Source organism: Symphalangus syndactylus, chromosome 2 (assembly GCF_028878055.3).
Source record: "Symphalangus syndactylus isolate Jambi chromosome 2, NHGRI_mSymSyn1-v2.1_pri, whole genome shotgun sequence".
In the NCBI taxonomy this organism is placed as follows: Eukaryota; Metazoa; Chordata; class Mammalia; order Primates; family Hylobatidae; genus Symphalangus; species Symphalangus syndactylus.
The window spans coordinates 116,082,983-116,105,876 of NC_072424.2; the positions used below are offsets into that span (position 1 = coordinate 116,082,983).

Sequence of the window (22,894 nt, forward strand, 5' to 3'; positions counted from 1 at the left end):
TTTAAAGCCTCTTTCAGAGACGTGTTGGTGCTTGGAGCAGACTTTGAAACAGCACCCACAAAGCTTCCCTGGCAATGGTGACAGTTCCAGGGAAGTGTCATGAGTTCACTTCATGGGAATTTTCTGTCCCTTTTCCATGTGGGAGTCTGTAGGGCTCACTGTGCCCCATTAGATGAGGACTAACTTAGCACCTTTGTCTGTTGGTGTAAAACTGTAGGCCGTATCTATAGGATGTGTAGGCCAAGGATTATTCCTGGAAGTTCTCACATGCTAATAGTTGCCCATATCATTCAGTGTTCTTGGGGTTTACCAATAAATGTAAAATGACTGATTTTAAAGTTGGCTTCCTGGCCAAGCGCCGTGGCTCATGCCTGTAATCCTAGCACTTTGGGAGGCTGAGGTGGGTGGATCACCCGAGGTCAGGAGTTCGAGAGCAGCCTGGCCAACATGGCAAAACCCCATCTCTGCTAAAAATACAAAAATTAGCTGGGTGTGGTGGCAGTCGCCTGTAATCCCAGCTACTTGGGATGCTAAGGCAGAAGAATCACTTGAACCCGGGAGGCAGAGGTTGCAGTGAACCGAGATCACACCACTGTACTGGGCAACAGGAACAAGACCCCGTCTCAAAACAGAAAAAGTTGGTTTCCTTCCGTTTATCCATATCAGAGGCCCTCCCTTCCCTTCCCAGCTGTACCAGAATTAACAATAATGCCAAATACTTACCGGCATCCTTGTCTTCAGTGTCCAGAGCTTTTATTTTTTTAAGAAAATATTTATTCAGGAATAGACATTGCAATGGGAATATGCCCGCCATAGTAAACTATGTGCGTATACAGGGAGGTAAAGGATGACAAAGGTGTTTAAAGGAAAAACGAGGAGGATTTCATCATTGTTTTGAGATAATGATCCTTGAGTAAAGGATCAGTAACAAGGGCGGTGCCAGTTTAAGTCGGACAGGCAAGCAGGTGCTGGGCAGTTGTCCTCACAAGAGTACTATTCTGTGTAAGGTTGCAATGGCTTGTGAGTTGCAATGGCTTGTGAGCAAGTTGGTGCTTTTTGCAAAGTCTCGTGATAGTTCTCTATATATAATTTCAACTATTACTTTAGACTAGAGGAGTACGTGTGCAGGTTTGTTACCTGGGCATATTGCATGATGCTGAGGCTTGGGGTCAACTGATCCCATCACCTGGGTACTGAGTATAGTAGCCAACAGTTTTCAACCCTTTCCCCTCCCCACCCTCCTGCCTTGCAGTCCCCAGTGTCTGTTGTTACCGTCTTGATGTCCATAAGTACCCAGTGTTTAGCTCTCGCTTATAAGTGAGAACATATGGAATTTGGTTTTCTGTCCCTGCATTAACTCGTTTGGGATAATGGCCTTCAGCTGTGTCCATGTTGCAACAAAGGACATGATTTTGTTTTTTTTTTATGGTTGTGTAGTGTTCCGTGGTGTATATGGACCACAAGAACTTTTAAAATCCTATTTAACTATTAGAAATTTCACATGAGAGTGTAGAGAGCAGTATGCCATATTGTTGTGGAGGAATATTTTTTGTCAAAAGCCGCTTTTCATGGCTTATTGTGGCTCGGCCATAATGCCAAAGATTGGGGAGTCTGCGAAGGTTTAGTCTGGTCATCTCTTGCCTTAGTAAGTTAGAGCTCCAGGCTTGTCCTAGATTGGCTCTGAGTCCCCAGACTGAGTTTTTGTTGTTGTTGTTTGGTTGGTTGGCTTTTTTGTTTGTTTGTTTGTTTTCTTGAGACAGAGTCTAGCTCTGTCCCACAGGCTGGAGTACAGTGGCGTGATCTCAGCTCACCGCAACCTCCACCTCCCGGGTTCTACCGATTCTTCTGCCTCAGCCTCCAAAGCAGCTGGAATTACAGGTGCCCACCACCATGCCCAGCTAATTTTTGTATTTTGAGTAGAGATGGGGTTTCACCATGTTGGCCAGGCTGGCCTTGAACTCCTGACCTCAGGTGATCTGCTTGCCTCAGCCTCCCAAAGTGCTGAGATTACAGGTGTGAGCTGCTGCACCCACCCTCCCCAGACTGGTTTCTGATTGCAGTTATCCTCTCCTGGCTCCAGGAGAAGGAGGTACAGAGCGTGGCCCTGCCCTCTCTGGAGTGTCTGTATCCTCACACAGCTCGGCATTGCTCTGTGCCCAGCAGGAACAGCACAGGGCTGGGCAGGACAGTCCAGCTGGGGTGCAGAATCTGTTGTCCAAAGGGCATGTTATGTTGCCTATGGTTGGCACTGGGGGCTCTTACAAGGTGTCAGAATAAACTACTGGCAGGTGGAACCCAGCCATGTAGAATTTGGGGTGAGGCACTATTTAGGAATCAGGCAGAAGTTCAGAACATACAGTGAGGTCTGTCCACGGTTGGCAGAGTCCTCATCATTGATTGGCATTTGGAGTCTTGCTTCAAGAACTAGGATGGAACTGGGGAATTGGGTCCCAAACTTGGGGATCAGGATCACTGCAGAGGTTATCAAGTTGTATTTTGTTAATCATTATAGCATTTACATCCATTTGAAAAATAAGCATTCAGGCCGAGCACGGTGGCTCACACCGATAATCCTAGGACTTTGGGAGGCCGAGGCGGGTGGATCACTTGAGGTCAGGAGTTCAAGACCAGCCTGGCCAACATGGTGAAACCCCATCTCTACAAAAAAATACAAAAATTAGCTGAGCATGTTGGCAGGCGCTTGTAGTCCCAGCTACTTGGGAGGCTAAGGTGGGAGAATCCCTTGAACCTGGGAGGCAGAGGTTGCAGTGAGCTGAGATCGCGTCACTGCACTTCAGCCTGAGCGACAGAGCGAGACTCTGTCTTTAAAAAAAAAAAAAAAGAAAGAAAAGAAAGGTAATTATTCAAATGTGTGAGAGCCATTTGTTTAGTTTACCTATAAGCAATGCTTGATTTCCATTTGTTTTCACAAACTCCTTTCAGTAGGGATGGAAGGTACTGCCCAGAGCTTATAAGTCTGAGAATTTGGATGAGGATCCTAAGCATTCCAGCTTTAATTTGAGAAGACCATAGTTTCTGCCAAAAGTAATCTCTGTGACTCTCTTGCCCGGACCTTAATAAAAGGAGTCATTCAGTACATGTAAAATGAATAAGTAACAGACTATTCGCAGTTCCCATATTCATCAGTCATCACTGTTAATTAGCCATCACTGTTATTAATGGAACAGTAAGCTCAATTGCTATGTCCATAGGAAAGTTATTTAACTTTAATGATAGAAAAGGGCTTTTCATAAGAATTCAACAAAATAAGGGTCTATGATTCTTTGTAATTCTAAACTCCTGGTATGAAGTGACAAGTGAATCAGAGCAGCAGTTAACCTAGAGTTTGGAGACTTCTTTTTTTTTTTTTTTTTTTTTTTTGAGACGGAGTCTCGCTCTGTAGCCCAGGCTGGAGGAGTTTGGAGACTTCTATCTGATCTTTTCATTATGTATGAGGAGAAGCAGTGCCAGCAATCTGATGATCAACCCTGTACTAATTGTGGCCATTCCTGATGTCATGTTAGAGTATTGTATAGAACTGTGGAATTTTAGCACAGAAATAAACTTTGCATTACTTGAATCAGACCTTTACCTAGCACATAGAAAACATTCATTATACTTTGATAAATGAAAATTTCTGGCAAATATCATTAGGCCATTTGACCAGATGTCAAATTAATTTCAGAGAAACCAGTCTGTTTCCACCTTAGCAGCCATATAGATTTCGTCCCTGTTTTGGTTCTGATAGTTGCTGAGGAGTCTCCAGGCTTTTTATAATTTCTGTAAGAATCAAAGATACAGTGGAACACCATGCAAAGAAGTTTTGTCCTCTTGGGGTGAGGGTGAAGTCCTAAACTCAGGGAATTAATACTAATAATTACAGGCAGTGGCTCACGCCTGTAATCCCAGCACTTTGGAAGGCAGAGGCGGGAGGATCACTTAAGGTCAGGAGTTAGAGGCAGCTTGGCCTTCGTGGTGAAACCCCGTCTCTATTAAAAATACAAAAATTAGCTGGGTGTGGTGGCACACGCCGGTAATCCCAGCTATTCAGGAGGCTGAGGTATGAGAATCGCTTGAACCCAGGAGGTAGAAGTTGCAGTGAGCTGAGACTGCGCCACTGTACTCCACCCTGGGTGACAGAGTGAGACCCTGTCTCAAAAACAAACAAACAAAAACAAACAACCCACAACTACCCTCCTTTCTCATCCCCTCCCTGTGTTGTATTCAGCTATATTAGTTGCATCCAAGCATGTATATTTCAACTCCATAGTCACTTTTCCAGTGGTTACTTCCTTTATACTGAGGAACTTGGGGCCTTGGCGAGCCTGGCCCAGGGCTACAAGGCTGCTTAATTCAGAGCCAAGACTAAAGCTCTGCCTTCTCAACCCAACTCCAGTCCTTTCCTTGCCATAATGTTAAAGAGTGGTTTGTTGAGCTAATTCTGTAGAAAAGAATTTGTTTCAACAAAAACTTAAACAGGATAACTGAGGATCCAGTATAGAGCTGGAATGGTATAGAGAGGCCTGGATGGGAGTCAGAAGACATGAATACTAATTATTTCTGTCATCAGCCTCATGGCCTTGAACCATTTACCTACTTTAAACATGGTCATGCATCCTTTAGCAAGGACAGGAACATGTTCTGAGAAATGCATTGTTAGGCAATTTTGTCACTATGTGACCATCATAGAGTGTACTTACACACCTAGGCTAGATGGTATAGCCTATTGCTCCAAGGCTACATACCTGCACCGCGTGTATTGAATACTGTAAGCAGCTGTCATAACAGAGTAGTATTTGTGTACCTAAACATAGAAAAGGTGCAATAAAAGTATGCCATTATAATCTTATGGGACCACTGTCTTATATGCAGTTCGTGGTTGACCAAAACGTCATTTTGTGGTGCAGGACTCTGTCTCTTCCTCTGTGAAATAAAAATAATGCTGACCTACATACCTAATTTGAGCTGTTTCGATGATCAAGTGAAAAAATGTTTTGTGAAAACACTTTGAAAATTATAAGGTATTATTGGCCGGGAACAGTGGCTCACACCTGTAATCCCAGCACTTTGGGAGGCTGAGGCAGGCAGATCACGAGGTCAGGAGATCGGGATCATCCTGGCTAACACGGTGAAACCCCGTCTCTACTAAAAATACAAAAAATTAGCCGGGCATGGTGGTGGGCACCTGTAGTCCCAGCTACTCGGGAGGCTGAGGCAGGAGAATGGCATGAACCCAGGAAGCGGAACTTGCAGCAGTGAGCCGAGATCGTGCCACTGCACTCCAGCCTGGGCAACAGAGTGAGACTCTGTCTCCAAAAAAAAAAAAAAAGACAATTATAAGGTATTATTTATTGTACTTTGCAATCTGACTATGTGATGATATGACCAAAGAGGCTTATTCTCCTCTTAACTCATGTAAGGAAGCTCTGAAAGAAAAGTTCACATCTGGGTAACCCGTACATATAAAATTTGGGAATAATCCATGGTTCTGAATAAAAAGAGTATTTAAGATCAAAATACTCTAAATTTTCTAACAGAGAAATAATAATTTATAATGTACATCTATTTTTAAATAGAGATTGGCAACATGTAACAGAAGAATAAATACTCCAACATGAAATAAAACTAGACTGAGGGAATAAAACAAAATTTATGATAGTCTCGTTAAAGGTTGCTACATGCTTGAAACATAAAAGATACAAGGGATATTTGTTAAAAATGAATATTGGGTGGCTATTTGCTTGTTTTTGACTGGAGTGTTTTATTTAGGGAAAACTTCATTCTTTTTCCTTGACAGATATTGACGGCTTAGAGAGCAGTGCCATTGGTGGCCAGCTGATGGCCTCGGCTGCTACAGAGTCTCCTTTCGCCCAGAGCAGGAGAATCGATGACTCCACAGTGGCAGGTAATGACTTGGGTCTTGAGTTTATGAACATCCATACACTGCATGTGTAACCAGCAATTACATTGTTATGTGGTGACTTAAATCAGGATTTTGTCTTGGTTAGAAAAAGTAATTGGGCCGGGCGTGGTGACTCACGCCTGTAATCCCAGCACTTTGGGAGGCCGAGGCGGGCAGATCACGATGTCAGGAGATCCAGACCATCCTGGCTAACACGGTGAAACCATGTTTCTACTAAAAATACAAAAAATTAGCTGGGCGTGGTGGTGGGCGCCTGTAGTCCCAGCTACGCGAGAGGCTGAGGCAGGAGAATGGCATGAACCCGGGAGGCGGAGCTTTCAGTGAGCCGAGATCGCACCCCTGCACTCCAGCTTGGGCGACAGAGCGAGACTCCGTCTCAAAAAAAAAAAAAGAAAAAAGAAAAAGTAATTGATGGAAGTTACTTAGTATCATCCAGCTGATAATGCAACATTTATTATTTATAAGAACAAAGTGAAACATGATCCCATATAATCCATTGTTATATTTCCTGTTGTAGAATTGCATGCAACTCAGTACTGCTCATTTGATAGCAAGAGAATGTGATGTCATTCATTGCCGGGTTGTTTTTGTCTCTAGAAAATGACTCACACCCCTCCATGTTCCAGGCGTGGCATTTGCTCGCTATATTCTGGTGGGCTGCTGGAAGAACTTGATCGATACTTTATCAACCCCACTGACTGGTCGAATGGCAGGGAGCTCCAAAGGGCTGGCCTTCATTCTGGGAGCTGAAGGCATCAAAGAGCAGAACCAGAAGGAGCGGGACGCCATCTGCATGAGCCTTGACGGGCTGCGGAAAGCCGCACGGCTGAGCTGCGCTCTAGGTACCAGCGGGAGTAGTGTTCCCTGGCTGTGGTCCTGCAGAACTCACTGGGAATAACCCAGCAGGGTGGGACAGGGGGACCCTTTAGAAGGGGTTCTGCTAGGTGAATGGTTAGAGGATATACTCAGTCAAGAAGTCATTGTGTGTCCTCTGAAGGGGTTGCTGCTAACTGCGCCTCAGCCCTTGCCCAGATGGCAGCTGCCTCCTGTGTCCAAGAAGAAAAAGAAGAGAGGGAGGCCCAAGAACCCAATGATGCCATCACACAAGGTAACAACTGGAGGGCCAGAACCCACTTGGTACCTTGGGTGCAGTATGCACACACCTGCACAGGCCTACACACACCAGCCAACACTCGTGCCTGTTCTGTGTGTGATGCCCAGTATGTATACACCACTGATCACAAGATCCTATTGAGCCACAGGCTTGGGTCTCTTCTATGTGGGTGACCTACAGAAGATCTCTCTGGAGAATGGGAGACATACTGACCCCTGGTGGCAAAGGAAAGTGCAGCAGGCCCAGGGAGGCCCACCTGGCTGAACTGTTCACACCTATCATCTAGTCACTCACTGGCTTTGGCACTTCACACAAGTGCACACATGAAGACCCTTCGGGTTATAGTGGGGAAGGCAGATTGGCCAGTTTTCTAAAGGGGAAATTAAACAGACGGAGAAAATTCATGAGGGGAGACTCAGGAAGAAGAGGCTCTTATCAGAGAAAAATCTGAGCTTTGTGAACTCGGGAAATGGCTGATTTTTAACTTGATGAAATCAGTGAGTCAGTGAAGCTGATGATTCTCTGGATCTAAGGGAAAAGAATGACCATCCTGGTAGCAACAGAAGATACAAGGCAGGCAGCAAACAAAAGGAAAAATGCAAGCTTGGTCCAAATTGTGTAACTACTATCAGATATGTACAGTAGCAAGTCGCTGAGTCAGCTGTACATTTTTAGCTGAGAAACACAATTTAGGTCCGTGTTTCTCAGATTTGAATACAATTTAGAGACCCATTTGAAAACAAAATCGCTCTCACAGATCCCCAGTGTTAACTGAAAAAGGAGTCTCACAATTTTACTTAAGTATTTTACAACCATGAACTACATAAAAATCCTTACATTCACAGTTCTTTAAAAAACCACAAAACCAAGACCACGATATTCAGATTAAATACAAATAAAAAATAAGATTAAGGCCGGGCACAGTGGCTTACACCTGTAATCCCAGTACTGTGAGAGGTCGAGGAAAGCGGATCACTTGAGCCCAGGAGTTCAAGACCAGCCTGGGCAACATAGCAAAACCCTGTCTCTACTAAAAATACAAAAATTAGCCAGGCATGGTGGCATGTGCCTGTAGTCCCAGGTACTTGGGAGGCTGAGGTAGGAGGATCCACCTGGGCCTGGGGAGGTCCAGGCTACAGTGAGCCATAATCATTCTATTGCACTCTAGCCTGGGTGACAGAGTGAGACCCTATCTCAAAAAAACAGATAAAACAGCCAGGCGCAGTGGCTTACACTTGTAATCCCAGCACTTTGGGAGGCTGAAGTGGGCAGATCATTTGCAGTCAGGAGTTTGAGACCAGCCTGGCCAACATGGTGAAAGAAACCCCATCTCTACTAAAAAATACAAAAAATTAGCTGGGCGTGGTGGCGGGTGCCTGTAATCACAGCTACTTCAGAGGCTGAGGCAGGATAATTGCTTGAACCTGGGAAGTGGAGGTTGCCGTGAACCAAGATGGTGACACTGCACTCCAGCCTGGGTAACAGAGCGAGACACCATCTCAAATAAATAAATAAAATTAATATCACATTTATTAGACAAATGATGTTTTGCTAAAAATCACTTTGCTCCTTACATTAGGAGATGGTTTGGATTCCTTTGAGGTTGGCTTGCTATATTGCTGGGTTCTGGACCATCACTTAGTTATCCTACCACGTGCAATTACTTGAAACCTTTGTTCAAGGAGGACACTGTGGTTTGGCCTTGCCTTAGCATTTTGCATTACTGACATCTGAAGTTACCTTCTGCATTCTTTCTCATTAGTCATCTACAATTTTTTTTTTTTTTTTTTTTTTTTTTTTGAGACCAAGTTTCGCTCTTGTGGCTCAGGCTGGAGTGCCATGGCACGATCTCGGCTCACTGCAACCCCCACCTCCCAGGTTCAAGCGATACTCCTGCCCCAGCCTCCTGAGTAGCTGGTATTACAGGCATGTGCCACCATGCCCAGCTAATTTTGTATTTTCAGTAGAGACAGGGTTTCTCTATGTTGTTTAGGCTGGTCTCGAACCCCCAACCTCAGGTGATCCGCCTGCCTTGGCCTCCCAATGTGCTGGGATTACAGATGTGAGCCACCACGCCCAGGCTACAATTTTTTAAAGTATTATTTGGAGTTCACAAATACAAACTCAAGGGATGAAATGAAATTGGTCATTTTCAGTGATAGAGCAGTCATTCCGGTGCTCAAAGTATACATAAATAAGTTGTTTTAGAGATGATGATCATAATGAGAGTCTAACATTACAATAATCTCAGAGAAAACTTGCAGAAAGCCAGGAATTCTTCCATTTGACCAAGTTTTGGGAAGGTTGAAAGGTCTGGGCCCGGATGGTTTTAGCTGGAATTGGCTCATGAAACCCATCCACACGGCTGTGCCTGACCCAGAGCCCATGAAAGGGCCTGGAAGGAATGGCACCTGCCAGCTCAGGATCCATCCCACTTCTGGAGCTGGAGAGCTGGGGCCACCAGCACGTGGGACCTGCTGGCTGGGTGGTTTGCATGATGGTCCGCAAGGACCTACTGTGGAGGCGCTTGCTGCCGCCGAAGTCTGTCCTTTCCCTTTTGCCCTTGCGTGACACACATTCTTTCATTTTCATTCTTTCTCTCTCCCTTTCTGTCTCCCTTACTCAACCTGTTATTTTAATAAATGTCTTTCTGGCACAGTGAAACTAAAAGTGGAGCAGAAACTGGAGCAGATTGGGAAGGTGCAGGGGGTGTGGCTGCACACTGCCCACGTCTTGTGCATGGAGGCCATCCTCAGCGTAGGCCTGGAGATGGGAAGCCACAACCCGGACTGCTGGCCACACGTGTTCAGGTGCGTGACGGGCTCCCACCCCCAGATGGCACTGACCCTGCCTCAGGAAGCCTGGAGCGGGCTGTGGGGGGTGGAGAGGGGTAGCCTTAAGAGCCTGCCAGCATGTAAATCAATTACAACAATTCACAGAGTTTGATTAAACTTCAAATGAGATGTGAAAAGAGAAGAGGGAATAAGGGCCCAACTAAATGTATGTTTTAAAGAACAGGAGACAGAACTGGGTCTGAGGAATTGTGACTTTTCTATTGACATTTTTATGAGAGAAGGAAGGAAGAAAAACCAATTAAATAATTGATTGAGATGACTATGTAAGTTAAGTGAATACTGTGCAAGTTTAAAACTGGTCATGTCTCCACAATATTACATTGCTATATGTTTATCAATGTCCTCTTTACTTAAAGAAGGATTTCAGATAGCTTATTTGGATACATAAAATACAAGATACCTACTTTTAATTTAGCTAGACTGAAACAAAACAAAACAATAGTACACCTCTGCCAAAGACAGGCCAAAAATTTGTCTGTAAGCATTGTAGCATCAAAGTGAAAAGAAACTCCCGGTGAGTTATACAGTGCACAGTGCCTGTAAGATGAAAACCAGCAATAACTCCAGAGTCCAAGTCCTCTTACAACTAAGACTGAAAGCACGTCTCCCCAAGCATGGCATCAGGGCAGACCCAGTACCGTGGAAGGAGCACTGCCCATGGAACAGGGCAGGGGCTGGCCACACTGTTCCTTCTCCTTCTCTGAAGCACACACCTCACACTCACTCCAAACCCAGGTCTAGGCAGAGCAGGCATGGGGCAAGAGTGGCCAGGGCAATGGCCGATGGCCCAGGGCACCAGCCAGAACTGGGTTCAGTTTCATGTCTTCAAAGCAAATACAGCCATGAGTGTTTGTTGAGCAAAATGGTTCTATTATGAAGGCTGCTGACCTGCTGCTCTAACAAGAAAAAAAAAGAAAAAAGAAAATAAAAAGGCTCTCCTGGTACACAAGCAGCGGGTAAGGGATTGAAAAATTCCTTGATTCTAGAACATCAGAGTGGATTATCCATGATGCTCTTTACCAGTAAACGGACTTACTCCGAGATGAGGGACCTTGTGAACCATCTTCGTCCCAGGTTCTGTTGGGAACAAACCATTTAGAAGTCGGCCGTTGTAGCACATGTGGTGACTGTTCTCTGTGTTTGCCATAATTCAGTGACTGCCCTCCCACCCGGCCGCCACCCACCCCACCCAGACTTGAGTTATGTGGTGCCGTCGGTACCAGGCAGGACGTGGCTGGGCAGAACTCACTGTGGCTGGTTGGCCTCTCCGTCATAGGTATGGCCATTCTGGGATCCCGTCGTAAGGAAACGCTTCCCAACTCCTAATCAGAGCACTATATGGAGGGAAAGAGGGTGCCTGGGGAAAAATGGCTCAAACAGCAGGAGGGCAGATAAGCCAGTAAGCTGGATGAGGCAGGGGGATTGGACGAACCGGGCTTCATTGCCCGTCTTTCTCCCAGCCTGGGGTGAGAGAGAGAGAACCCAAATAATCCTTTACCCATTTCAAGGCTGTCTGGTCCAACTCAAATACTACTACTAATAATGCTGTGTGACATGAGAACACAGGAGGGAAGGACTGACTGTCATCACAGGAAAGAGGAAAGCTGGGGAGCTTGCAGAGCTGGCGGCGTTTCCTTTGTCTGGCACTGTGGGGTTGATGGAGCTGCCGGGGTGAGCTGCAGCGCCTCACAGCTGCTTGTCTGTGCTCTTTCTAGGGTGTGTGAATACGTGGGCACCCTGGAGCACAACCACTTCAGCGATGGCGCCTCGCAGCCCCCTCTGACTATCAGCCAGCCCCAGAAGGCCACTGTGAGCGCTGGCCTCCTTGGGGACCCCGAGTGTCAGGGCTCGCCCCCCGAGCAGAGCCCGGAGCAGGGGCGCTCCCTGAGCACGGCCCCCGTCGTCCAGCCCTTGTCCATCCAGGACCTCGTCCGGGAAGGCAGCCGGGGCCGGGCCTCCGACTTCCGCGGCGGGAGCCTCATGAGCGGGAGCAGCGCGGCCAAGGTGGTGCTCACCCTGTCCACGCAGGCCGACAGGTGCGCGGCGCCGGCCTCCCACGCCCCGGGAGCCTGCTTACCAGGCGACACCCACATCCATCTGGTCTCAGTGATGCCAGGGACGACCCATTTGTTAGCCAATCACTTAAATCTCTTCCATCTTTTTCAAGCTTTGTTCTCTCTACCATTACATCCATACTTGGAATGAAACGTTTTCTACTGACACTGGAGGGTCTGAGGTAGGCCACCTGGGGTCAAAGCGCTGCACTTACTCTGGGATCTCAGGCAACCTCACCTCCCTGGACCCTGCCTGGCTTCTCCATTGGTAAAATAGGGTCATTTTTTAAAAGTAACTCTGTCACCGGGTAGTTGTAAGGGTAAATTAATTAGTAACTTGATGCACCTGGAGCGGAGCTTGGAAAATGGTAAAAATCCACTATTCTTATGATTATGGCTGTTTTCAAAAATCCCACATGCATGTGTTACTTATTGATGCCCAACAACCATGTGAAGGTGAAGAGGGAAACTCACCAATCACCTCAACTGTTTGGTGGTACTTCCGGAGGTTGAAAGTGCTTTTGGTCACCAATCACACACAGCTCCACCTCACTTACCTCTTCAGCGTTTGGTCGCTGTGTCCCAGACCCCTGGCACGGGCACAGGGAGGACCATCAGGAAGGGGACAGGAGTGGGAGGAGCATTCGCTGGGCCGGGACTCAGATTGACCTGAGTTCCTGTCCTGGCTTTGCACTCCCCAGCTGCCGGGTCACGTCTGTAGACATAGCTGCACTGAGACTCAATTTCTCCATCTACTAATCCACTACCATAATTGCTTTTTGCTGCTTATCCAAGTTGGCTGTGAAAATGTTTTAGAATCTGGAAAGTAATATACAGGTGTCAGGTGGAATATAATATTCATCACTATTTTCTTACTAGGAAGGAGGGAGGAGAAATGGTCAATAGGACCCAGAAACCAAATGGTATCAAAATTGGAAGTTACAAAATAGCAAGAAAAATATATTTGTTTTGATAATTTATAATCCACTAATTCCCATCTTAAAACTTGCGTGTCTCATTTTCCTCCTTCAAAAAGGACTCATGATTCCATTTCTATTAGAGACCCTCTCCCTGAAGCAGCTCATGGTGCCCCCACAGCACTGTTTGCCCTGCGGTGTCACTAGGCTTGGAGGGCAGATAGCAGGATGACCCAAGAGCCGTGGAAGGCTCTCCTGGCACATTGTTCATTGTGGCCTCATAAAACAGATATTTGATCTTTACCATTCTTCATTCCCATGACCTTCAAATCCTCCCCTAAATTCTGCTACTGTGCTCCCCGCCTTCCTAAATCCTTCTGCTGGCAAGGTCTGTGCCCAGGTGAGTGGAAAAGAAAAGGAACCTGTAAGACCCATCATATTAGGGGACATTCTTTCTTCCAAATAGATACTTGAGTTCCCATCACATCTGGGCCTTTGGGTGTGTATAAGGCCAGTCTGTGCCCCGGAGTGGGGCTTACAGGATCCACTCTTAGCTGTTTTTGTATCCTTTCCAGCATTATACTCATAAATTATAGACAAACAAAACCTTATTCATTAATTTACTGGGGTTTTTTGACATCATTTATGAAATTGAAGCTAATTCTGCAGATTCCATTCCCAATTACTCAGTTTCTGGGAACAACGCCTTGCCATCTTTTAGCTTCTTGCCAAGCATTTTATGAGTGCCTGCCATAGCTGAGCTAGACCATGAGGGCACAAAGATATTTTTAAATATATTCTTTGTGCCTTTGAATTAAAATCTCACAGTTAGAGCAGACTTGTACACAATTAGAATAGATATAATAATACCATACACTTGTCTGCAGTGTTTACACAGCATTTCTATTAATCACATCAACAAAATTACCATAATCATTCTGCCATAAAGACCTTGCTGAATTGTTTCCAAAGAATACATCTCTTTCTGTTTGAATCCAGGCTCTTTGAAGATGCTACGGATAAGTTGAACCTCATGGCCCTGGGAGGGTTTCTTTACCAGCTGAAGAAAGCATCACAGTCTCAGCTTTTCCATTCTGTTACGGATACAGTTGATTACTCTCTGGCAATGCCAGGTAATTCTTTCCCTGAAGAAACCATATGCCAGGAGGTTAGCAGGAAACAGCCCAGGACTCTATCACCAGCAGCGTGCCTGAAGATTTGACTCCACATTCCCTTTGCTTACACTCACACAAGCTAAGCCAAGTATAGATTTGTCTCCGGATTTTGAGGCAGCCTGTGTGAAGGGTGGTGTAACTTTTTGTAAATGGAAACGTTGCTGCTACCACATCTATAAGAATTCCCACTGGAGCTGGACTAGGTTGTTCTGCTAAGTTTTGTGCTTGTGGTAGAAATGGTGTGGTTCCTTAGGGTGCAGACGGCTTCCTTCACATGAAGGTGGAGCTTTTCTGCATATCACAAACCACACCACACACCTGTGTCCAGCCAACCGGACAGAGGTGGTTTATGATGTGCAGAAGCAACCACTGATTCCAAAAGGGGTGGTGAAAAAGGAAACTGCACACCACTCTTGCAAAACTAATCTCAGAGGCATATCCCATTAATGATGGGTCAGTATCCCTGTCATCTCCAGTGAGGCCAGGTGAAGAAATAAGGCCCTCTTGAAGGCCAATCTTGTGGAAGACAAAGTAGAGTTGTACTGAATTGTCCAAGGTTCCCAAAGGGTTGGCAGGTCGCTCACAGATGGAATTGTTCATCAGCAGCACAAGCGGATGTCCCGAAACAGTGAGCACCTTGTCCCAGATGAGTTCAGACAGAGATCGGGAGCCATGTGCTGGGGATGCACCTTAGTGACATGTTGGACTGCACAACCTCTGAGGTCCCTTCTATCCTTAAGAATCTGAAGTTCTAAGTGCAGTATATTTGATTTTTTCATCCTTGCTGCAGATTTAGATTTGAGAACCACAGTTGTTTCTCCACTAGTTTTTAATAGACTTTAAAACCTGAGCTATATAAAGCCAACCTTCCAGGCCCATCAGACTTTCAGAGAATCTCTGACCCTAGGGGTAACCTTCAAAGTATTTCGCATTAGAGAAAACAGTAGACTCTGAGCTTACAAAGAACACAATGAGCAGGGGCCAGGAAGGGTCGGTAAATCTAGAAAGAGGGAGACTTGCTTCGGAATCAATCAGGTAGGAATATAAAATGCAGCCTCCAACACTTACCAGCCACAGCATCTGAGGCAAGTCATATCACCTTTCAGACATTCAATTTTCTACTCTGTAAAATAGCAATAATTATATTTTCTTCTTAAAAGAAAATATAGGCCAGGTGCGGCGGCTCACGCCTATAATCCCAGCACTTTAGGAGGCCGAGGCGGGCAGATCACCTGAGTTCAGGAGTTCGAGACAAGCCTGACCAATATGGTGAAACCCTGTCTCTGCTAAAAATACAAAAAGCCGGGCGTCATGGTGTGTGCCTGTAGCTCCAGCTACTCGAGAGGCTGAGACAGGAGAATTGCTTGAACCCAGGAGGCAGAGGTTGCAGTAAGCCGAGATTGCACCACTGCACTCCAGCCCGGGCAACACAGTGAGACTCCTTCAAAAAAAAAAAAAAAAAAAAAAAAGAAAGAAAGAAAATATAATTGCTTTAAAAATTAAAGTTATTAAAGACTTACAGAACCAACACAGTGTCTGATGCAGGGTAAACATCCATGATTATTACAGGTTGAGTATCCCTAATCCAAAAATCCAAAATCCAAAATGCTCAAAATCCAAAACTTTTTAAGCACTGGCATGATGCCACAAGTGGAAAGTTCCACACCTGACCTCATGTGATGAGTCACATTCGAAATACAGGCACACAACACAGTTTATTGAGGGTCCCCAAGGGGTACAAAAATTGCCTTCAGGCTGTGTGTAAAGGTCTATATGAAACAGAAATGAATTTTGTGTTTAGACTTGGGTCCCATCCCCAGTAGGAAGTAGAGGAGAGGCAATAGGACATGAGCAAGGAGGGAGCGGGGGAGATGAAGGTGACAGTGGCAAAGAAGTAGCCCAAGATCAGGGTAGGCAAGGATGGTACTAAAACAAGACAGAGCAGGCCAGACAGCATGTTACGGAGCAGCAGAGGGACCAGGCCTGCTTGGCAAAGGCTGCAGAGGTTTATTAAGGATTGGCAAAGTAGATGATGACAGTGAAAGGTGACAGTAACAAGAGTAATAATAATAGCTAAAAATGTTGGTCAGTTAGTATGTGCTGGGCCCATGCTGAGCACTTTATGTGTATTATCACGTTTAATCTTTAAAGCAATTTTAGGAGTGGGCAGTATTATCCCCAGGTTTACAGATGAGATCATTAAAGAGGAAAATCTTTGGCCCAATATAACACAACTACTAAATGGTGCCAGGATTTGAACCCAGACGGTCGGACTTCTCGGCCCTCCTACTGAACCGCTACCTCATTCCCTCTTATCATCAAGTCTTGATCATACCTGTCATGTCCCAGGTACCGGGGCTACAGTGGTGAGTGAGAGGACGATGCAGGTCTTGCTAAGAGAACCACCACATCCTTCTTGAATCCAAGGCTCCCTCCTCCTCCCTTGGTTAGCCAATATCGAGTTACCCTACTGGTTCTACCTAGATTTTCAACCTCTCTCTTTGCTTGAATAGGTCAGACTATGTCTGAGTTTGGGCTTTCTGGCATTTATGTTCTTGCCTTCCTGTAGGAGAAGTTAAATCCACTCAAGACCGAAAAAGCGCCCTCCACCTGTTCCGCCTGGGGGATGCCATGCTGAGGATTGTGCGGAGCAAAGCACGGCCCCTGCTCCACGTGATGCGCTGCTGGAGCCTTGTGGCCCCACACCTGGTGGAGGTGAGCACAGGGAAGGTGGGAAGAGGCTGGAACTGCTAAGTCAGTGACCAGCAGAGCCAGCATGGGGGCCTGCAGTCATGTATGGGGACAAAACACTGTGGCCACTGGGCAGTGGGAACCTGCCTATCACCTGGTCACAAACATCACTGTTTTCTGGTTATACCTCATGGCATCTAAAGAATCACCCCAAAGGGCAGTACTACCCTAGTCTCACTCTGACCCTCTTTCTTTGCAGTTTTACAACTCAGCTAGTTTTTCATTTTTTATGATCTGGTATCAACCTGAGCCTGGAACAGAAAGACTGTGGGTGGTTCCTGATAGCTTTATTTTTATACATAAATAGAGCAATGTCTTTGGTTCCTACCAGTCCCTGTTTTCTAATAGCTAAATATACTCAGGACAGTGTCCTTTCAGTCAGGGAACCCTATGTCTTGGTTTTCCCAACAAAATTAATACTAAGACCCTTTCACCCTCCAAAGGAAAGCAGTTCATGTGATCAGTTTTATGGCAGCTCTACATCTAAGCATCTCAATATGTGAGGACTGGCCACTTCCAAGTTGATAGGGAAAACTGTTGCCCAGTTTTGCAGTGATAACTATTCTTAATAGCCCTTTTGCTTTTATCTGGTAGAGATAAATCATAAAATACTTCTTAGAACTTAAATTATTAACCTGAGAACATTCTAGTAAGCCAAATGGGTAGAAAATAGCAACGTAGTCATGGGGAAAAAGTCTATCAGTTATCTTTTACTCTACAATGAGGCCTCCCCAACATCTAGTGGCTTAAAACAACAACCATTTATTTAGCTCTTGATTCCATGAGTCAGAAATTTGAGGTAGGCTTCTCTGGGTAGTTCTGGTGTTGGCCAGGCGTGGCAGATCTCACTGGCTTTAATTGTGTATCTATGGTCAGCTGGTGCAAAGTCTGGGGCCAGATGGTTCATGATGACCTTAACTGGGAAGGCTAGACAAACAGGTCTCTCTTTTCATGGTCTCTCATGTAGACTAGTCTCCAGCAGACCAGCCCTAGCTTGTTCACATGGCATTCTTAGGGTTCCAAAGAGCAACAACAGGGCAAACCCCAAATCACAAGTACTTTTTAATTCTGTTCTTACATGATGTTTGCTTGTGTTCCACTGGCCAAAGCAACTCACACGTCCAAGCCCAGGGCCAGTACAGGAAAGGATTACTCAAGAGCATGGATACCAGGAGGTTTGTAAACCAATTAAAGCTACTGTGGCAATTTGTCCCTCACCTCACTGAGGGACAAATGACTCATCTGATCTTCCTACGTGTGGGGCACAGCTAAGATGAAACCATGAGCCATTCCTAGAATGGGTTCTGGTGTCTTTATAGTGAGCATGTTCTGTACCATTCAAGAAAACTGTCATGTTACAGAAAAAGAAATTACCAGAAACTTTTCTTTTTCTAGAAACATTAACATGAAATTGAGGTTGTGCCTGATAAGCTGGTTAAATTGTTAAAAATGCAATGTAGTATGCAGTTTGTTTAGACTTATCCCTTAGAATGTTTTGATTTTAACAGAATTGCTGCTTCTACCTCCTCGTAATGAGGTGGGGTGGGAAAGCCTTCAGAAACCGTTCTCACTGTCTGCTGTCCTGATGGAGAGCCACTCTCTCGTGAATTTTGCAGGCTGCTTGCCATAAGGAAAGACATGTGTCTCAGAAGGCTGTTTCCTTCATCCATGACATACTGACAGAGGTCCTCACTGACTGGAACGAGCCACCTCATTTTCACTTCAATGAAGCACTCTTCCGACCTTTCGAGCGCATTATGCAGCTGGAGTTGTGTGATGAGGACGTCCAAGACCAGGTGAGTGTGACATGGTCATCAGCGTCATAGCTGGCTCTTACTGAGTACAGTTGCAGGCACGGTTCTATGAGCTTCGCACACTTACTCTTTCCAATAATCCTATGTGGAATCTGTAACAGAGAAGTTAAGCAGGGCCGGGCGTGGTGGCTCACACCTGTAATCCCAGCACTTTGGGAGGCCAAGGCGGGCGGATCATGAGGTCAGGAGTTCAAGGCCAGCCTGACCAACATGGTGAAACCCCGTCTCTACTAAAAATACAAAAATTAGCCAGGTGTGGTGGTGCATGCCTGTAATCCCAGCTACTCAGGAGGCTGAAGCAGGAGAACTGCTTGAACCGGGGAGGCAGAGGTTGCAGTGAGCCCATATCATGCCACTGCACTCCAGCCTGAGTGACAGAGCGAGACTCCTTGAAAAAGAAAAAAAAAAAAACAAAAGTTAAGCAGTTTGACTAGATACATAATCAGTGATTGGTGGAGCTGGGATTTGAACCTAGGCAATCAAAAAAAAAAAAAAAACAGGAAAGTTAAGCAATTTGACTAAGGATACATAATCAGTGATTGGTGGAGCTGGGATTTGAACCTAGGCAATCAAAAAAAAAAGAAACAGGAAAGTTAAGCAATTTGACTAAGGATACATAATCAGTGATTGGTGGAGCTGGGATTTGAACCTAGGCAATCTGCTGGCCTATCTCTTTCTACCTGGCCTATATTCCTAACTGCTGCCATACTGTCTACTGAAGGCAAGGTAAAGAAACTAACTGGAGACTTTGTATTTCACATGACGGTGGGCTAGAAATACAGGATCTCTTTCTCTGAAATCCACCAAAAATGTTGAATAGCGGTTTAAACATTTCTTTTAAATACCTTGACACACTGGCAAGAAAGTAAGGAAGCCCCAAAACTGAGTGCCAACGGGAAGCCAGAGAAGTAAGCAGAGCCCTTAGGCTGGTTTTACTGTGAGGGAATTTGCTCTCAAGTGGAGCAGAAGTTCTGGTCATCCCAGACGTGAGTACACAGAAACAGAAAACAAATCTCAATGCAAACTTTACAAAGCTGGTGTTCACTCAGGCCAAGGTTGAATTAAAACAAACTTCCTGAGGATACTGTCAGCTTGTTTCTAACATTGGCTCTTAATGGAAAGTTTTTTAAAAAGAGCGCTCCAGGATTTATTATTACAACCTTGCCCTTTTATGTGATCTGTATATGAAATTACACCACCTCAGGATCTGAGAAACTTTACACAGGCACCATACGGAAGCAACAAAACTCCCCCTAGAGAAACTCATGTCAACTCAGACCACAAAAGAATCCCACAAATAAAGGTTCAAGGTACGTGAGCTCTCAGTATTTTTTAAAAATTCACAAAACACACAAGAAAACAAGGCAATGGAGAGAACTGATAAAACAACAGATGGTACAACTAGACGTATAAAGAATTGGATTGAAATATTGGTATCTTCCATGCAAAATATTAAATCACAAAGCCTAGTAAGTTTAAGGAAATAAAGGATTGAGATTATAAGTTAACACCGAAAGACTAGATTGTTAACACTTAACACCTAGTTAACAGCTATAGTTAGCTCCTAGATAGTTAACACCTAGAAGTTAACACCTAAAGGTTAGATCATTAACATCTAAGATAAGTTAACCTAGATAGGTTAACACCTAAGACTTTTTTTTTTTTAATTTTTTTTATTATACTTTAAGTTTTAGGGTACATGTGCACGATGTGCAGGTTTGTTACATATGTATCCATGTGCCATGTTGATTTCCTGCACCCATTAACTCGTCATTTAGCATTAGGTATATCTCCTAATGCTGTCCCTCCCCCCTCCCTGCACCCCACAACTGTCCCCGGAGTGTGATGTTCCCCTTCCTGTGTCCATGAGTTCTCATTGTTCAATTCCCACCTATGAGTGAGAACATGCGGTGTTTGGTTTTTTGTCCTTGCGATAGTTTACTGAGAATGATGTTTTCCAGTTTCATCCATGTCCCTACAAAGGACACGAACTCATGATTTTTTATGGCTGCATAGTGTTCCATGGTGTATATGTGCCACATTTTCTTAATCCAGTCTATCGTTGGTGGACATTTGGGTTGGTTCCAACTCTCTGCTATTGTGAATAGTGCCGCAATAAACATACGTGTGCATGTGTCTTTATAGCAGCATGATTTATAGTCCTTTGGGTATATACCCAGTAATGGGATGGCTGGGTCAAATGGTATTTCCAGTTCTAGATCCCTGAGGAATCGCCACACTGACTTCCACAATGGTTGAACTAGTTTACAGTCCCACCAACAATGTAAAAGTGTTCCTATTTCTCCACATCCTCTCCAGCACCTGTTGTTTCCTGATTTTTTAATGATGGCCATTCTAACTGGTGTGAGATGGTATCTCACTGTGGTTTTGATTTGCATTTCTCTGATGGCCAGTGATGATGAGCATTTCTTCATGTGTTTTTTGGCTGCATAAATGTCTTCTTTTGAGAAGTGTCTGTTCATGTCCTTTGCCCACTTTTTGATGGGGTTGTTTGTTTTTTTCTTGTAAATTTGTTTGAGTTCATTGTAGATTCTGGATATTAGCCCTTTGTCAGATGAGTAGGTTGCAAAAATTTTCTCCCATTCTGTAGGTTGCCTGTTCACTCTGATGGTAGTTTCTTTTGCTGTGCAGAAGCTCTTTAGTTTAATTAGATCCCATTTGTCAATTTTGGCTTTTGTTGCCATTGCTTTTGGTGTTTTAGACATGAAGTCCTTGCCCACGCCTATGTCCTGAATGGTATTGCCTAGGTTTTCTTGTAGGATTTTAATGGTTTTAGGTCTAACACTTAAGTCTTTAATCTATCTTGAATTAATTTTTGTATAAGGTGTAAGGAAGGGATCCAGTTTCAGCTTTCTACATATGGCTAGCCAGTTTTCCCAGCACCATTTATTAAATAGGGAATCGTTTCCCCATTTCTTGTTTTTGTCAGGTTTGTCAAAGATCAGATAGTTGTAGATATGCGGCATCATTTCTGAGGGCTCTGTTCTGTTCCATTGATCTATGTCTCTGTTGTGGTACCAGTACCATGCTGTTTTGGTTACTGTAGCCTTGTAAGACTTTATACCAATAAGAGTGAACTAGGTAATTCAGATCAACTTTCTCACGGGCAACAACTAAAAAAAGTTGGATAAAAAAAAAATTTCATCATTCGAAGACACTGACATACTATAGGGCAGTGAAGAACTACAAGGCCAAGATCTGGGAGAAAAAGAATACCCAGAGTAGTCTTCCTGGTATTTGAGGCTGTTTTTCCTAAAAATAGAATCTACTAATTTAAAAAAAGGAAGATATTGGGTTGGTGTAAAAGTAATTGCAGTTTTTGCCATTACAGCAAAAACTGCAATTACTTTTGCACCAACATAATAAAAGACAGAGAAGCTCAGCAAAATTGCAGTCTGGGACCTCCCAAGTCTGGTAACTTCCTGGCATCTTGAGTCAGGATCTTGAAGCGAAAGGGACGTCTTAGAAAGAAAGGCGAACCTTAAATAGATTAGTCATAAGAGAAAATAAACCCAACTTCAAATAATCCCAATCCCTGACATGAGATTAAGGTAATCTGAGGTTTCTAGTGACTTTCTGACAGAAGATTACATCATTCTATTAATAATCTTCAAGTTATTTCTTGATTTGCGGGTGCAATGTTTGCATTCAATAAAAAATAACCAGGCTAATTAGGAAATAACATGTCATTGAAAACAAAAGTTTAAAAAACAAACAATAAACACACACAGGAACCCAGATATCAGAGTTATCAGAGACATATTTTAAAATAACAATGCTTAAATATGTTTAGGAAGATTAAGGACAGGAGCAGCTTTGGCTATGGTGACATGAAGAAGTTAGGTTAACCTTCCCTGCAAAAATCAAGCATAAAACAGGACAGGACAGAATTGTCCAAAGCAACCATCTGAGGGGTCTGGAAATTGACCAAAAGCAGATCAACAAATTGAGTAGCATTTATTCTTAAAAACAGTGTTTGCTAGAACTTTGGTTAAGAATAGTGGGAGTCTGACTTTCTTGCCAAAGACTGAAGCCATCACCTTTACTCCCAAGCTCTATTGGCAAGAATAGTAGTTTGACCAGCATGAGGCTGACTGAGACAATCATCAGCTTTTCTACTATCAGGGACAGACTTGGTATGGAGAAGAGTGGGGAGAAGACCATTGGCTTGTCAATTAAAAGTGGTGAATTCATGGAGAAATGAACAGGGGAATCCTGCAACCTTGCTGGCCTAAGGTTTGCAGTGAGTAGTGTACTAGCAAGAAATCTA

The 22,894-nt window shown here is 44.4% G+C and overlaps 1 protein-coding gene across 3 annotated transcripts in view; it reads left to right on the top strand.

The window, feature by feature from the left end:
* Positions 1-22,894, top strand: part of ARFGEF3 (ARFGEF family member 3) — a 190,869-nt gene that overhangs the window by 119,090 nt on the left and 48,885 nt on the right. For all 3 annotated transcript variants that reach the window (XM_055265344.2, XM_063622611.1, XM_063622614.1), the window contains 8 exons: positions 5,798-5,905; positions 6,550-6,765; positions 6,921-7,031; positions 9,697-9,847; positions 11,608-11,928; positions 13,863-13,996; positions 16,608-16,753; positions 18,406-18,585. In XM_055265344.2, the coding sequence (XP_055121319.2) occupies positions 5,798-5,905; positions 6,550-6,765; positions 6,921-7,031; positions 9,697-9,847; positions 11,608-11,928; positions 13,863-13,996; positions 16,608-16,753; positions 18,406-18,585 (1,367 nt within the window). The remainder of the gene's footprint in view (positions 1-5,797; positions 5,906-6,549; positions 6,766-6,920; positions 7,032-9,696; positions 9,848-11,607; positions 11,929-13,862; positions 13,997-16,607; positions 16,754-18,405; positions 18,586-22,894) is intronic.